The sequence below is a fragment of the Bombyx mori genome, chromosome 20 (assembly GCF_030269925.1).
Source record: "Bombyx mori chromosome 20, ASM3026992v2".
Classification (NCBI taxonomy): domain Eukaryota; kingdom Metazoa; phylum Arthropoda; class Insecta; order Lepidoptera; family Bombycidae; genus Bombyx; species Bombyx mori.
In genome coordinates this window covers 4,707,072-4,725,980 of record NC_085126.1, presented here as the reverse complement: position 1 = coordinate 4,725,980, position 18,909 = coordinate 4,707,072, and the positions used below count along the sequence as shown (strand labels likewise).

Genomic DNA, 18,909 nt, shown 5'->3' with positions numbered 1-18,909 from the left:
CTGTTTGTTAATAGCCTTTACAGGAGGCACTTAGGAAAGATTAAAAAAAAGTAATAAATAGTCAGATATTATATTTTTAAGTTATTAACTTAGATTGTCACTACATAGTATAAAACAAAGTCGCTTTCTCTGTCTCTATATCTGTCTATCCTTATGTATGCTTAAATCTTTAAAACTACGCAACGGATTTTTATGCGGTTTTATTAAAATAGATAGAGTGATTGAAGAGAAAGGTTTATATGTATAATAACATCCATTAAATAGTGGAGAAATCAATAATAAATTACAGTTTCCGAAGCGAAGCGAGGGCGGGTCGCTAGTAAGTAATATTATGAAAATGCATGGATTTTACTGAAATAAGTAAATATAAAAAATGTTGACTAAAAAAATCGTCTTCAAATTCTATATCTCCGAATATCTTCATGTAGCTCACGGCGTAGTGTACGAAGGGCTTAACGATAAGTTATTTCAGTTTGTCAGAGTAACAAGCCCGCTACATTCGGGGAAGCTTCGGAGGACTGATGTTTCCCCACTACGCCCATCGTTCGATTTATAATATCTGCACTTGACTTTCATTCTTACGTACGATTTTAAATAAGCGATTACGTAAGCTTACTTTTTTTATGCTTAGATGGGTGTACGAGCTCACAGCCCACCTGGTGTTAAGTGGTTACTGGAGCCCATAGACATCTATAACGTAAATGCGCCACCCACCTTGAGATATAAATTCTAAGGTCTCAGTACAGTTACAACAGCTGCCCCACCCTTCAAACCGAAACGCATTACTGCTTCACGGCAGAAATAGGCAGGGTGGTGGTACCTACCCGTGCGGACTCACAAGAGGTCCTACCACCAGTAACAGTTCTGAAAAGAGCTCCGCACCCTTTTGTTACTGTCCATAAACACGACAATGAATGTCACCCTAACATACAGTTGTTAGTTTGAAGTCTCGTTACCATCAGAACTACAGAAATGTGAGCGTTCAAATAATTAATTAATTTTAACATTTTAACAACCTTATTAATATGCAAACATAACATATTAGATAATGCTTGGAAAACGGAGAGGTTACGTCATAATAATATTTAAATAATGGACTAGTTAAAGGTGGAATTTAGAAGACTAATATACTAGGTATATACTTATATACTTTTTATATATACTTTTCTGGTGGTAGGACCTCTTGTGAGTCCGCACGATTAGGTACCACCACCCCGCCTATTTCTGCCGTGAAGCATTAATGCGTTTCGGCTTGAAGGGCGGGGCAGCTGTTGTAACTATACTGAGATCTTAGAACTTATATCCCAAGGTGGGTGGCGCATTTACGTTGTAGATGTTTGTGGGCTCCGGTAACCACTTAACACCAGGTGGGCTGTGAGCTCGTCCACCCAGCTAAGCAATAAAAAATAAATAAAAGAAAGGTAGAAGACAGAGAAGATTTTTCGGAGGTAGAGTATGCCGAATAAATAATCGAAAAGCTTTTATTTACTGCCGTTACAAGCGCTCTATAGTGGCCACGACTTACGGAATGCAGTTTCACCACTGAGAAGATTCCCAAGAAACTTTGCTTTCCAAAATATTTGCACCAATATAATTAAAAAAAAAAAAACAGTACTGTAAATGTGCAATGTTATTAGGAGATATAGACAGACTTCCGTTCGGTGAATTAATTAATCAATTAATTAAACACATAAAAATAATAATTGTTTAATTCTAATTCTAAAAAAGAATAAAATGCCAGTGACGTCACTTCAAACATTCCTAATTTCACCACACATCATGGTAACATTGTGGTAATGTCATACGAGAAACCGCAAGTGCCTTTAAAACATTATCGATTCAGTTAACCTGTAATGAGCTCTAAAAGCGTGACGTAAGGACTAAATTAGAATCAAAATAATTTCGGGCCATTTCTAGATAACCGATTGATCTTATTGCTTCAGTTTTAAAGTTGAAAATCGCACCGAAATATTTTCGGTTAACGTTGACATGTCAGTTGATTTGGGAGCAACTTTCTATAAGTACAAAACGTGTACGGTATACGTTGTATAAGTAACAGCGCTGTCGAAATTTTTTGTATGTTGTCCGATCACTTTGGCTATGAACTTGTTTAATTTTGCAATAAATTACTCGAATTTCATTAAATTTTTTTTTTTTATTACGTAACTATTTTATGTACACGTTTTAGTTAGTTAGTGGCTTCATAGAAAATGATTGCGTATTTAATAATTTATGAATTCAACTGATGTTGATATTATGGTATGTGTTGCCTCTTGTTAAATGCGTTATTGAGTATTCATGTTGATGATAATTCATTAATATTTATTACCTATATTATGATTATATCGAAGGTTAAAAGGATATTTGGTTTAAACAACATTTTTGCAATTTTGCAGGAAAACCATTTAATGTTTAAAATTTGGTACAAAATATTATCTATATATTAATACGTGAAGCAAAAACTTTGTATCCCTTTTTACGAAAATTGCGCGAACGGAGGAGTATGAAATTTTCCACACTTATAGAGAATATAGAGAAGAAGTGCACAATGCTAATATTTTTTTAAAATAATGCATAAAAGATACATTAAATCAATAAAGAAAACATTACACACACTACATACCATGTATTTGACGCACACACGCATGCATACTATTTATTGTCAAGCTTTTGTTCTTGACGTCTGTTGTCAAATTGAGAATAGATTAAATATTGTTTGTCTTTGTTAATATTTTTTATAGTGTAGTCTTGGCGAAATTTGTGATTATAGAAGTATAAAATACAATCATAATAGTGTACAAACTTACAATTCCAAAAAAACATTACGTCACACTTTATATTGCTCACAATGATTTTAATTTACGTGTAAAAGAATTAACTTGATTAAATTGAGCATAGGAAAATAATATTCTCTCAGTATATCTTATCCCAAGTCCGGATGAGAAAAAAGTATGGTTGAGTTGGAGTTCGACTTTTCCACCGTAAAACAATCAACGCCGAATGTAGGGCGGCGGTTAATTAGCCGGACCCAAATAAGGCTTCAGCCTGCCTCGAAGAACTAAATCTCTACCAAAAGCACTGTCGTAAAAGGACACGGGATCCCACCATGTGTATTTTCCCAAGAAAGCCTCATAAGGCCACGACCCGCAGCATGGACGATTATCGACGCATGGAGGAAAAAAAAAGATGTGTGGTGTCGTGGGACACCGGATAGGAACGAAGTTCCTTATTATAAAAATATCAAGTTTAAGTTCTAATCGAGATATAAAGAAAATAAAACTGGAGGTTTCGCAACAACCCACGGCCATTCGGTAACGTGCGAACTTATTGTGGTACACTTCATTCACGGTTGTTTGCATAAGAGTTAGTGTATTGCGCAAACGAACGCTCTGAGATCGTGGCCAATGAATGATAAAAAAATATGTAATTTTTTGTACGTTATTACAAAGTTAAGTCGTACACTGTGTGCATTACTAATAAAAATCTTACGTTACGGACGTTTTTTCCCGGTTAGGGTACCCCTCCGCATCGTCCTATAAGGAACTTCGTTCTAAAAACGAGAAAAAAACGTGCCCTCCCCGCGAGATACTTCGTTAAAGCTTAAGGTAGTTAAAAAATTTACCACAGTCCATACTGTAAGTGTTTCAGTAACTATTGGTGACGCGTCAGCTTTGACTTGTGTATGAGATAAGCTTTTTTTTACGGAAGCATTGCTTGTGACTCGAAGGCCTTCTATAGGTATATAACGAAGACAAAGCTTAGCAGACGAATCACGGTTTGCAGATGATGGCGTGGAATTTGCGGAGTACAATCGCGAACTGACTAACAGTAAAAAATGATTAATATTATAACTTTTTAATGTTAATATGTGTTACTGGTGGTAGGACTTCTTGTGAGTCCGCGCGGGTAGGTACCACCGCCCTGCCTATTTCTGCCGTGTAGCAGCTGATGCGTTTCGGTTTGAAGGGTATGGCAGCCGTTGTAACTATACTGAGATTTTAGAACTTATATCTCAATATCACCACCATCCTGCATATTTCTGCCGTGAAGCAGTAATGCGTTTCAGATTGTAGGGTCAGGCAGCTGCTATATTTCAAACCTCAGACTTAGAACTCATGTCATTAACGGCCGTCTGGTGTAGTGGTAAGTGACATGGTCACTACACAAGGGGGTCGCGGATTCGAATCCCGCCCAGGGAAGATATTTGTATGATAAATATAAATGTCTTTTCCAGGGTTATGGATGTATATTAAATATATGTATGTGTATAATAAAAATCTTACATTTATTTCCGTTATCTGGTACCTGTAACACAAGTTCTTTACGAACTTATCACGGGAACAGTTAACATGGCGTGATTGTTAGTTATTATTATTATTATTTATTTATATTTATTTAAAATCTTATTAGTTACATAATATTTTTTTAAAAATATATTAAAAATACAATTTTTAAAAAACACTATATAAAAATAGATTGCCGCTGATGGCGGTGTCTACGACACAAGCCACCAGTGGTTAGGACTCCAGAGTGAGAAACCTCCTCACAATGCGTGCAGTATCGAGGATAACTGCTTTCTGTATTAGGCCCTTAACCCAGCTGGATAACGAAAGTTTCTTAAGATGTTGATCGAAACTTTTCGCCATCAAGCCGTGTACCGACACAACTATTGGACAACGATGGTTGAATCAACATGCCACATGGCGGTAGTCTCGTGGGCCAGGTCTAAATATTTTATTAATTTGTCCTTTTCTGCCTTCACGAGGTTCTCGTCATGAGGAATGGTGACATCAACCAACACTGCTCGACGCGCAGATCGATCTATTATCACAATATCAGGTTTATTGGCAACAATATACTTATCCGTGATAATAGATCGGTCCCAGTAGAGCGTAACATGACCATTATCAAGAACTGGTAGAACATTCTTGAGCGATACGCAGAAAGGTTGGTTTCTCCCTCCGTAGCCTCATAGTACGCTCGCATGACATTTATATTTATATTTTCGTTCCAACGCATGCGAGAGCGCACTACACCACTGGTAGCGGGGACCGTAGACGGGGCATTTCGCCTCGTTGATCCCAAGCGTGCCAATGGTGGGCGGCCCCGGCGCACAGGTCTTGGCGGCGCAGGGGACGGCTGTGTTTCGTCGCTGGATAAACTTTCAATTCTCGTCGGACTTTGAGAGCCATCCGACGAACACGACATATGTATATATATATATACACATATTATTATTATTATTATTATTATTATTATGTCTAAGGATAAATGTCGGCATTTACGTTTTTGATATCTATGTACTCTGGTAGCCACTTAACACTAGGTGAGCTCGCCCACTCATTTAAGCTCTTACAAAAAACCATTAGAAAGTTTCTAGTAAATTCTGTGTGGTGATTGATGATTGAAATTCCTTTTATTCGTTAAAAAATTAATGTGTCGAAATACAATGAAAGTTTTCACATGTGCTAGTCATAATATGTCATTGTTGTTAGACCATTGGTTCTTTGTACTAAAACGTCTGAGCCTCTACCACCGGTTTCAAAATTTAATTCGTTTTCCAATCTAGATATTTATGACTTTATTCTTTTATGAATTTGAATTTGAGCGTGAGTTATATTCGCTGGTTTTGCATAAAGTCTCCTGAAATATAATTTTAAAATGTGCCTGATTTTAAAAGTTAAGTATTTTTGAAGTGAAAACTTCTTTAGAATCGTTGTGATTTCAAACCGGATGCAACAGAAAAAACGACAGGTAAGAGACACAAATACAAAAATGTGTAGGATGAAGCCAGCAAAGAATGAGACAGAAATATACATACTATTTAATACAGCGCCATCTGTGAGATTTTTTAATACTAACGTGTGTATGAAAGCTCTTGTAGTGAATTTTAATTTAGGATTATACGTGAAATTAAAATATCAATTCACAGAGGGCGCTACCTTACAATTATTTACTAATGACAAAATTTTACATATACTTAAGACGTTTAGGATAATTGTATTTTAATTTTGGAAGGTTTCACTTCTACCACGTGTGAATTGCACACATTTTGTTTTTTTTTTCGTCAAAAGCAACATTGCCATTAATTTTTTAAACAAGAGCCACTCAGTGTGTCTGATAGAAACGAAACTAATTTAACGGCCAAAACATCGAGAAAGTCAACATCGTTGCTATTAACTCGACTTCTTACTGGTGGTAGGACCTCTTGTGAGTCCGCACGGGTAGGTACCACCGCCCTGCCTATTTCTGCCGTGAAGCAGCAATGCGTTTCAGTTTGAAGGGTGGGGCAGCCGTTGTAACTATACTTGAGATCTTAGAACTCATATCTCCCAAGGTGGGTGGCGCATTTACGTTGCAGATATCTATGGGCTCCAGTACCCAGTTATCACTAGGTGGGATGTGAGCTCGTCCACCCATCTAAGCAATAAAAAAAAAACTTCGAAGCCTTTTATCTCAAAGAAGGTTCAAATGAAAAAGATTAAATTAAATATTTAATTCACGTATTGTATTCGAGAACCATTGGTTAGACCGTGTGTACATTGCGAAACATTACAGAGCCGAGGCGTGTGTCCGTGGGTGTCTGTCACTTGACAGCTTGTTGACCGTCTCGAGGTGGGTGAGGCTCGATTATCTTACAAGAACTCACCACTATATTCTTAAAGCGCCGAAATTATGAGGCTTCCCTGTAAATAATGATTCGTATTCGAGAACCGATCGTTAAATCAAGCGCTTTTCACGGAATCTAAAATTTATTTCATTTTTTTTTTAATCCCACAAACTATAATACTTTCATAACTTCGCTCTAATATCTTGACCATCATCAACAGAGTTAAAATGTGAAATGAATTGTTAGTTCGTTTTGCTGATGAGATAGTTTGGCGAAGCTATGTTTGCCTTACCTTAAGCGATACAAAGAGAGACAACATACTTAAAAGTCAACATGTCTTTCAACGCATGATTACCGCGAGCCAGAAATGGGCATCTATTGAGCGAGAAACTGACTACTCACTCCGGCATTGAGCCTCCTCCCCCGACTGGATCACATATCTATATATTAATACGTGAAGCAAAAACTTTGTATCCCTTTTTACGAAAATTGCGCGGACGGAGGACTATGAAATTTTCCACACTTATAGAGAATATAGAGAAGAAGTGCACAATGCTAATATTTTTTTTAAAATAATGCATAAAAGATACATTAAATCAATAAAGAAAACATTACCTTACATTGTAAGTTTATTAAGATATAGCACCGTCCAGTTAACTTATTCCTCTCCCTGCAAGGTTGCCTGGAAGAGATCGCTTTCAGCGATAAGGCCGCCGATTTATATACCGACTTTTGTTTTATTACTTTACTGTGTACATATTAAGGTGTTATATAAATAAAGAGTTATTATTATTATTATTACCCGCACTACCATTTATTTGACACACACACACGCATGCATACTGTTTATTTATTGTCAAACTTTTGTTCTTGACGTCTGTTGTCAAATTGAGAAACGATAAAATGTTGTTTGTAGTTTTGGCGTTGAAAATACAATCATAATAGTGTACAAACTTACAATTCCAATTAATTATAGTCGAATTTCGACTACCGCGGGACCTCTAGTACTCAATGATGCTCAAGCTCACGTTGTAAAAGTATCGGAGCAGCGGTGATCGATCAAGGCGATTCGCCCGTCATTGTATTCAGGTTTCGGCGAGATGAAAAAACATAAACCAACATTCGGTGGTCGAACGCATGACACATTTACTTGTGTCGAAAGGTCGTCAAACTCTGGCCTCATGCAAACATACGCAACGCGGCTACCGACTTCGGCTAGGTACTTCATTTAAAACACTAATAATATTGATAGTTCGTTTTAGTAATCATTGGTTTGTTTGTGTTTGTCGAGATTCGTGCAAATATGTATTGTCAGTTTAGGTTTAAACAGGTTAATTTCCTTATTGTGTTGCTGCCGCAATATATGGACAACCCGATTCCGATCCGGTAGTAGATTCATTCGCGAAGCAGCTACTCTTGAGTTGTTAGGTCTCCTTCGGAGGCGCTCGGGTAGCTGTTAGCAAATCCCACCCCTCCTGGCTGAGCCTTTGCTCGCCCACCTGTCCTGGTGAAACTGGAAAGGCCTCCGGGCCACCAGTAATCCTTCAATCATAAAAAAATAAAAAATAAAATGGACAACAGAGCTTCAATTGTACAGATGGAACGCCTATGTTGCCTTTCAAACCGAAAATCTGGATTGCTTCAAGGTGAATATTGGTAGACTGTTGGCCCAACATACCGCCGCGAATTGACACACTTTATTTATTTATTTCTAAGAAAGGTGAGAGTTCACGACCCGTCTGGTGGTTACAAGAGCTAATGGACATCAACAACGCCAATGCCCTGAATCACCTTATGACACGAGTTCTAAGTTCTATAGGCTGTGGCTACCTCGTTCTTCAAGCCTGAATGCCTCACTGATTCGCTGTAGACAAAGGCAGGCTGGTGGTATTACCCGTGAGAAGACACCTTGCTACCGCTTTTTTTTTCAAGTAATATCATACACAGATGTTGAGAAGCTAATCTACATCGCTTGGTATAGTTCTGAGATGAATCGTATAAAGTACTAGCTGGACCCGTCCGCTTCGCTGGGCATTTAAAATTAACATTATTATTTCTCACCCCCACAAAGATTCTCATCATTAACGCCCCTGCAACTGGATTAGGGAGTCGCAACACTCATATAAATATTAGCCTATCCATTAAGTACATGTATTTTCTACACCCAGTTTCAAGTCAATCGGATGCATAGTTCAGTAGATATAACGGAACATCCGTACAAACCACTGTAGATTTATATATTAGTATAGACAAGTATAGATTTTATGGAGACACGAAGCAATTCACGAGGGAGTCTAGAATTATTTGTGGCGAATATTAGAGTTATTTAATTTTGTTCAATACAGAGCGTTCTCTATCTTTCTCTCTCTATCTCTGGCATGAAATTAAAATGCACCTCTACTCGAACTAAGCACACTGATATATGAACCATGATACATACTTAAGTACGTTCGAAGCAAGTAAAGTATTCACACTTCCGTCTGTATTACAAGAACGTATTTATCCCGCGCTTATTGAAACGATAACAATAAAAATTTACCGGTCATAAAACTTTAGTGCGGTTCGTAAACGGCTTTACAGAAATTATCATGTCATCGCGAAACTTTAAAACAAAATCGGGTAATAACCACGGCCTTACTCACAACATAAAACGCGTCGCGGTGATGCCTTAAAATTTGGATTTTGTTAATTTCATCATGAGTCATATTATTTATTTATTTATTTATAACTTCATATACTAGAAAGTATAAAGGCGGACTTAATGCCATAGGCATTCTCTAACAGTCTACCTTAGGGGAGTGCAGAGATGAACCTTGGTAGGTGTAGTGTGAAGGTGATATTACTTAAACATATGTGTATATATAACATACATAATATTTATAGATACAAATACTCGTAGTTAAATAAATACATATATACATAAATATATAGATATACATAAATAAATACATGTAAAAACATATATAAACAAATATGATCAATTAGATGACTCTGCTAGCTCTCTTATATAACTCTATTATACATCAAACTAAATGTATGTGTGACCGGGGAAAAGGTTGTTTTGTATTTTTTTCATAATGTCTGCATTCACCGTTCATATCTGTACTTGATGTGCTATTTATTTATTTTATTTTATTTATTCCATTCAATACAGAGTCAGGCTTACAGTTTGCACCAAAACGCCTGACTCGTTAACACAAAAAACATTATTAAAATTATTAATTACTATTATTATGCTAAAAATAACATTATTTTGGAAAAACGTATTCCCCAACTATCGGCAAACACATCAGCATCCTGGATTTCGGACAGAAATTCGTTTAACAGCGATGATAGCTAGCGATTCTGATTGAATTCCAAGTCAATTGCAATTGTTTTATTAGATTCAACTTTTCTTTGCTTAGGCCAGTGAATAAGCTAACGGCTTACCCGGTTTTAAGAGGTTATCGGAGCCAAAAGACATCAGAACTTTTTTCCCTACTTATACGCTGATAGTCTATGGTGCTATTTCAGCCACGTCTGGGCGGGGAATATCTACCTTAGTGGATCGGTTGGATCTGTAAGGACGTGAAGGTAAAATTGTAGCGGTCCTAAGTATGAAGTCCGTTTCGGACATCAGAACTTTTTTCTCTACCTATTCGCTGGTAGCATAAGGTGCTATTCCAGCTACGCCCGGGCGGGGAATATCTACCTTAGTGGATCGGTTGGATCTGTAAGGACGTGAAGGTAAAATTGTAGCGGTCCTAAGTATGAAGTCCGTTTCGGACGTACATATGTGAAATTTTCTCCTCTACCTATTCGCTGGTAGCCTATGGTGCTATTCCAGCGATGCCCAGACGGGTAGGTGAGCTCACGGGCTCAACCTGAGAGAATTTGCTAACACTAGCCCTAGCAAGAGCAGTGCTTCGCAAAATCTACCACCGGGTCAGAATCGCGCGAGAAACCCAGTGGGTTGTGTTTAAGGAAGTAGTACCATTCGATTTCGGTACGTATTTTTAATTCGCTAATTAAAATATTGGACTGTAACATTTATGCGATATCTGAATAAGTTATGTACTACTTAAGTATAAAAAAAACACTATTGTTTTCACAATAATCTTAATCTCAGTCAACATAAACATTCGTATGGGTCACAGATGTGAAAAAAACGATGGGTCAAAGTGATCAAACTGTTACCTTATTTAGCGATATCCCGTTAATGACATAATTAAGTTCTCGCCAAATTCGGACGTTGCCCGTTCAAATGATTGCTTTAAATTTTACCGTAGAGGCGAACTTAATTGTTTGGGCAAACGAAGAAACCGGCCGAGTCTGCGATAGGTAAACGGATAGCTATCACAAAACTTCAAACGAAAAGTAATTAAAAAAAAAGATGTGGTGTCGTGGGACACCAGGTAGAAACGAAGTTCCTTCGGCTAATGTAGAATCGACACAATTTGCAAAAAAAATAATCGTGCTCATTTTTATGTAGGCTTTTTTGATTTTTCTCTTAAATTTTGCTGATTAGTTTTTATTTAAGTACAGGAAAGTATTTAGGAAATTCAGTATTTTAGGAAATAATAAATTACGTAAAATAAAAAAAAGTCGTAATTCAATTAAAATAACAAAATATGTCTCTTTATTTTTGTTTGACAACATAAAATTACATAGAAATATAAATAATTACAAAATAGAGAGAGAAGGGATGAGAGAACGAAAAGAAAGAAGGAGAAAGAGAAAGGTATTATACACTACTCGCTTGTGTATACGTCGCGCCTGCGCACGTCTCATTTAACGGTTTTATTCCACGGATTTTTTTTTACGGTTTTACTATCACATTTTTTCAGTTCGGTCGCGCAGCAAAATCCCTATCTCTTCCAAGCCTGCCGTAAGGAACTGCGTTCCAAAAACATTTGGATGACGTCACGCATCTTCGGAAGTGAGCTATCCTGGACCATTTTGATAGCCTAAGGGTCTATTCCTGCTGTTTACTAACCGGTGGGGGAGCTCACGGGCTCAATCTGAGAGAATTTACTGACACTAACCCTAGCAAGAGCAATGCTTCGCAGAATCTTCCACCGGGTCAGAATCGCGCGAGAAACTTACTGGATTGTGTCTATGGAAGTACCATTCGAATTGGAACACACGAGAGATACGCGACAGAGTAAAGTAAAGCATGAAAGAGGAGTGCATGCGGCAGAGATGCGAATGTTGAGATGGATGTGTGGAGTGACAAGAATAGACAAGATAAAGAATGAGTATATCAGAGGAAGTGTGAAAGTGGCCCCGGTAAGAAACAAATTAAGGAGCGGACGGTTAGCGTGGTATGGACATGTGATGCGTAGAGAGAAGATGCATGTGACTAGGAGATGTATGGAAATGGTAGTGCAAGGTAGAGGGGGAAGAGGTCGACCGAAGAAGACATGGATGGAGTGTGTGAATGACGATATGAGAGAGAGAGGAGTGAGTGTTGAGATGACGGCTGATAGAAGAGAATGGAAGAGAAAAATTAGCTGTGCCGACCCCACCTAGTGGAATAAGGTGGAGAAAAAGAAGAAGAGAGATACTCGACAGAATCAGGCGGGTTAGTGGTGTTAACCCGTGTGATAGGAATATTGCCTATAAAAACCTTGTTTTTTTTTATTGCTAAGTGGGTGGACGGGCTCACGGCCCACATTATGTGAAATGGTTACCGGAGCCCATAGACATGCCGCCACCTACTTCAACATTTGAGTTCCAAGGTCTCAATTTTAACAGTACAACGGCTGCCCCACCCTTCAAACCGAAACGCATTACTGCTTCACCCGTACCTACCCGCGCGGACTCACAAGAGGTCCTACCAACAGTAAAGTAAAAACTCGTTTCCCGTAGTAAATAAAAAATAATCCAGTTCGACTGAGATAGATCGAATTTGATGCTTTTATTAAAAACAAATCTTTTTGAATCACAATAAATAAATCCATATACCTTTATGCAAGCACGTAAGAAGTTATACTTCTGTGTCGTTAAATTGAATTATCTAGAAATTCAACATTCACAATATTTCTTTGATGTTTAATTTAACTCATAAATTATGACGTAAATATAGCCTTAGAGATCTTGATACACAAAGCTTACGAAGAAATTAATTATGTGTTACATCGAGATGAGTTTGGCGCTTGTTAAAAATAACTTCCGAATTATTTTCCCGTACGCGATAAGAGAAGTAAAATTTAAAATATTATTTAGAACATCGTAAGAAATGGCTTTATGAATAATAATAGTATATTTGTTACAAGAAATCGATTGACCTCAATCTTCATGGATTCGAAACCAATCCTCCGGGTCCATTATCAGGTCATTTGATGAATACACTGATGGTTTTGTATTTGAATATAATATTTGATTATAAAAACATACATTTAGCATGTTACAAAAAGTATTATATACATATAATAAATAAATACGTATTATGAGTCCGCATGGTTGGGTTTCACTGTCCTGAAGGGGCGAAGCCGCGCGGCCCGATACCAGCCTGTATTCTAGAGCGCTGCATGATAGCAGTCCCTCGCAGTTCCAGCAGTTGCAGCTGCAGGAACTACTGCGTGGAAGAGCAACCGGGTGGCGATGCTCTGACCTACTGGTTTTGGTCCAGTAGGGTTTTCCCAGAGCGCTCTGTGGGATTGTTCGAGATGATACCGTCATCTCGTTTTTACTATCGCACCGCCCGCCACCGGAGTAGAGTTCATCCATACTACCTGGAGCCACTGCGTTCGTCCACAGTGCATTTCCACAGATCTTTTTTGCCACGTACCATGCGGCTATGGAATGAGATCCCCTCCACGGTGTTTGCCGAGCGCTATGACATGTCCTTCTTCAAACGAGGCTTGTGGAGAGTATTAAGCGGTAGGCAGCGACTTGGCTCTGCCTCTGCCATTGCTGACGTCCATGAGCGACGGTAACCATTCACCATCAGGTGGGCCGTACGCTCGTCTGCCTATAGGGCAATAAAAAAAAAGACAATAACCGTACCAGCTGTTGTTACGTGACAGGCTGCCGTACGTTGACGTCCGACATCCTTGGGAGCGGAATTTCCGCCACATTGGCCAGGTTCCAAAACTCCACCGATCTGCTATCTTCTCCGAAGTAGATGGTTTCCGATATGAAGGATAACTTTTTTACAATGCAATTGAAGCTTCATAGGAACTATATCTACTTCTTGAGACGTTAAGTCGAATTAACGTTTATATTGTATACAGTTTAAAATCATCAAGTTTATATTTCTATGCTATAACGCGAAAGACTTTCGCCTAATAGCTTTAATTACATGTAGGTCAATATTATGGTCAATATTTACAAACATCCTCGTTCATCAGCTATCGAAGCGATCCGAAAACCTTAAATAGAGAAACCGAAACAGGAAATTACAGTTAAAATAACAGAACATTTCTATCGTCCGTGTGTGTGTGTGTCCTCTGATAACTGCAACCTCAATGTCTGCTTTGAGGTCGAAATCACTACATAGTATAAAACAAAGTCGCTTTCTCTGTCCCTATGTATGCATAAACCTTTAAAACTATGCAACGGATTTTTTTCAATAGATTGAAGAGGAAGGCTTATATGAAGGAGAAGAAGAAGAAGAAAATCTTTATTCGCCAGAAATATAGTTTACAAGATATTATGGATATAGGACATAGTTTCATATATTTCGCCTGTTTAGGCATGCGAAAATTTAACTTATTTTTATATTAATTCTAACACAAAATTTACTAAATCTATCTATTTTTACATTCTATCACTTCTTATTCTAATATTTTATTAACTACAACACTTATCATTTAAAAATTCTTGCACACTATAATAAGCCTTATCTATTAGCCATAAATATAATTTTCTTTTAAATTGAGTTAGTGGAAGATCTCTTATGCTGTTTGGTATGTATAACAACATCCATTAAATAGTGGAGAAATCAATAATAAATTACAGTTTCCGAAGCGAAGCGAGGGCGGGTCGCTAGTCTCAGTATAAATTCACAATTTGCCCAAACATCACGGCTTACATAGGGCCCACCTCGAAACATGCCAAGTATTGTTAGTAATTTGTGTGTTCATCGGATTGTGATGAAACAATTTTTTTTCATGTTTAAGAGGCTACTGGTGGCCCGGAGGCCTTTCCAGTTTTACCAGGACAGATGGGCGAGCAAGGACTCAGCCAGGAGGGGTGGGATTTGCTAACAGCTACCCGAGCGCCTCCAAAGGAGACCTAACTCAAGAGTAGCTGCTTTGCGAATGAATCTACACTACCGGATCGGAATCACGACCCGATGAGTAGATCCGGTGAGAAACTCAGCGGGCTGATGTTTAGGTTAGGGAGTGATGAAACTACAACTACTAGAGCTACTACCACTACGAACTACTGTAACATAGTTGCTGGTACTTTAGAGGAAGAGTTTAGTACCATAAATTTCCGATAGGTGGCGCACGGGTAGTTTAATATATTTAGCGATAGTCACCTTCTGATCGAATTTGTCTATTAACTTATTTATATCGAAAGTAGATTTCCGGTTTAATTTCGCATTGTCATTATATTATGTCCGACATTTCGAATATTTTAGTTTTTGTGGCAATATATCGTGTATTTTATATGTAATGACATTAAAATACGCCAGTTTAAACAGTAAAAGTTATTTTAATTATATTTATGATTCGTGAAAATCAAAAAAAATACTTAACCTATATAAAGTTTATGGCGGGAAAGTTTTCTTTTACTAGTAGAACATCTATCTTTATATTATTATATAAAAATGAATTGCTGTTCGTTAGTCTGGAACGGCTGGACCGATTTTGCTAATTTTGGTCTTGAATTATTTGTGGAAGTCCAGAGAAGGTTTAACGGATAGATAAATATGAAAATGCTCGGAATTAAATAAAAATAACAATTTTGTTTTTTCTTTGATGTGTCCCCCGTCGGACGAATTCCTTTTCTTTGTTTTAAGTTAATTTTATACAAAAGTTTAGGTATTTTATTTATCGATTGAGGCACTACGAAGTGTGCCGGGTCAGCTAGTTTTTAATAAAATTCAATATCAAAATAATGGTTATATCTTTTAGGAGGTTAACAATACGAGCGTGAGTATTTGTGAGCTTAACGTTCACAGTTAGTTAAATTGCATTGGTTTTTCACGCTATTTTATACGGACTCAGCGATCCACGATAAAGATAACCAAAGGTTATCTAGCTTTGAATCAAATTATTTTTAATTAAATTTGAAATGCGTAAAATGAAAATGTCACAGTATAAGTATATTATATTTGAGTTCTTAATGAAATTTTTTGAGGATTCTTTTTTTAACGATGGGTGAAAGAGCTCTCTACCCTTCTAGTGTTAAGTAGTTTTTTTTTATTGCTTAGATGGGTGGACGAGCTGACAGCCCACCTGGTGTTAAGTAGTTACTGGAGCCCATAGACATCCACAACGTAATTGCCGGTACCCACCTTGAGATATAAGTTCTAAGGTCTCAGTATAGTTACAACGGCTGCCCCACCCTTCAAACCGAAACGCATTACTGCTTTAGGGCAGAAATAGGCAGGGTGGTGGTACCACCCCGCGCGGACTCACAAAAGGTCTACCACCAGTAAAACCGCTACCGAAGCCCATATGATATTAAACAGTGAATTCCACCATCCATCTTGAAACATTCCTGAATAAGTTTTAAATACGCTTCATAGGGAAAAGGGTACTGTCCTACGGGATTCGAACACCGACACAGTAGGAACGAATAGCTCGCTTAGCTCGATACGAATACGCCAGGCATCTTATCCTTTAGGCCACGACGTCTTGGAATTCGAATTCAAGAATTTTGTATTTTATATAGTTTCCGTAAGATACCGTTGCCTCTTTCTACGTCAAAACAAACCCAGATGTCATTTCTTTTAACATCACAATAATGTCAAATGTGACATCTAATGCAGTTTCGGGCTATGGTTTCGGGTTAACGGCCTTAATACGTCAAATGTTTAAGTTTCAAATGTCTCTATCAAATCTTTATTATAATAAATACTTACTCTATTCTCGTTTTCGCATCCGTTCATGTTGTAGTCTACGTTCTTTTCATTTCCCGTATTGAGTCTGCTGTCAGTTTTAACTGTGTAATTATTAGGGTCTAAGTTCTCAACGGCCTGAACGTCAATATCTGAGGTGCCGCCGTCTCCGGGCTGCCTCAACTCCAATCGTATCGTCTTACTCGATTCTTTATCGATAATCATATTCGCTTGCACGATCTTATCGATGTCGTATTCGGTATCGTCGTAGCTTTTCGTTTTCGCCTTCAGGTCTTCTCGCGGCGGTTCGTCGGACTTCTCGATGCCGGAATCGATTTTCGTCAAATGTTTCCCGTCGAAGCTCTCCAACTGGATCCTCTTTCGTTTCGCGTTGTAGTTTTCGCTGAAAATATCGTCGACGCTTAAACCGTGTTCGTTCATATCGGTCCTGTTCATTTTAGTCATGTTGCCGAGAGGAGCCCGTCTTATCTAATTGGTCGCATTGTGCTGGCGGACTCGAGGTTATCTCGTGGCATTGTCGGTTTAACGCGGCGTAAATCATCGACAGATCATTATCTATTGGCCGAGATGACCGATTTAAGCGTCCGACGTAATTGGATCTCTAATTTCGCTTGTGGCCCGTTCGTAAATCGATTTGTCCGGGCTCCACGTGAGCCGGACGTGTTGTATTGTTACCGCAGAGCGTTGGGCAACTATCGTGAACTTTTACACGATTATCGTACCGCCATTACATTTCGTATGAGAATTCTATTTTCTTAGATCGATGAGTGTAGTTACGTCTCGCTCTCTTGTATGCCTCCGTCACTGTCTGACAACAAATAATGTTATTGTTTACTCGGTCCGTTATTATTGATGGCTGTAAGGAAATTGATGCTCTTCACATTCGATATGTGATTATCTCGGACCGATCATGTACCAAAATGTAATAACTTCATTCGTTTTTTTTGTTTTATTTCGTACGTGTTAATCGGGCAATCATATATACGACGCGAATACACCTAAATTCATAGATCTTTACCGAAATGCCAATACATACGTACTGTTTTAAAAAAAGAACTCGGAATCAGCACTAAAATTGCACATCACTGTTACGTTTCAATTTCGATCGAAACTTCTTGAATAGAAACTACGAATTTAACATAACGCGAACACTGGCTGGCACGTTAGAATTGAAATCGAAAAAAAAAGATGATTAAAAAAAAAAGTTAATTCCGTAATTTAAATTTGGCGCGTGCGGTTAGTTAGTACTGCGGCGACCACGTGAGCGAGCGCGCGTCGCTCGAGGCTATCACATGGAGTGGGTGCTCGCGCGCCTCGCAGCCTCCAGACATGATAAAAGATGGGGAGTTCGCAGTATACGTTAAGTTTACAGATGCCATTTACAAAACAGGTTTTACTGCTGACATGCTGGTTTCGTTTGTGAAATTAATATCCGTACTGGTAAATTTTGATTTGAGTGCGATATTAATATTCATTATACCTTAACATGTCATTACGGATCCTCCCGATCTGTTAACAGTGCTTTTAGGTACTTCAAGCACCGGTCACCGTTCTCGTCGAACCCGTCGCTTGCGACGAAGGGCTCGACGAGTGAATTAAACCATAGACACAAGCCCACCGAGTTTCTTGACGACGACTGCTCTGCCCTTCAAACCGAAATGCATTACTGCTTTACATCAAAAATAGGCAGGGTGGTGGTACCTACCCGTGCGGACTCACAAAACGTTCTACCACCAGTAAAACTAGACCTGGATCAGGACTGCATGTTTAGCATTAAAATGTATTTTAACAGTAAAGACAATCCTTGTTTCGCGTCACTCGTTCAAATGTGACTTGTTGCCTATTAATGATTTTCTTTGTACTTAGTCGCATCTGTTTGCCTTCAGTATACTACACAGAAAGCTCCCAAACGACTTCGCGGCGCGAATCTATAACATTGTTCTTCTCATATCAGGTTTGATTGTGAGCTTTGATTGTGTGCGTGACGGTAAGAATTCATGGGTTTTCGCGTGTGTGAGTGTCGTATGATCTTAGGTTATTTAAAAGAAGGTTTGATCGTTTAATGATTTTAGCAAACTAACGATTTCATTTCCTTTTTCTTTATTAAATAGATTTAAGGTATATTTTCGTGAGTTTTATGAGCTGTGTTTGACATCAGAAATTCTAGAACGAACGCCGGTTTTAAGTGGAGTACCTACTGATTTAGGAGTTTCCCAAATGAGGCTAAATAACCAATTTTTTTTAAGTCGTGCACTATGTATTTATCATTACCGGCGGTAGG

General features: G+C 38.2%; 1 protein-coding gene across 3 annotated transcripts in view; it reads right to left on the bottom strand.

Moving 5' to 3' along the window:
• Nucleotides 1–18,909, bottom strand: part of LOC100302602 (transcription factor AP-2) — a 104,695-nt gene that overhangs the window by 54,029 nt on the left and 31,757 nt on the right. Inside the window, exon 1 of one of the 3 annotated variants that reach the window (XM_038018056.2) lies at nt 16,632–17,927. The exons of the other annotated variants lie outside the window; for them this stretch is intronic. Within the exon in view, the coding sequence (XP_037873984.1) occupies nt 16,632–17,072 (441 nt within the window). The 5' untranslated portion in view covers nt 17,073–17,927. Of the gene's footprint in view, nt 1–16,631; nt 17,928–18,909 lie in introns of those variants that run through there. 3 annotated transcript variants of the gene reach the window in all.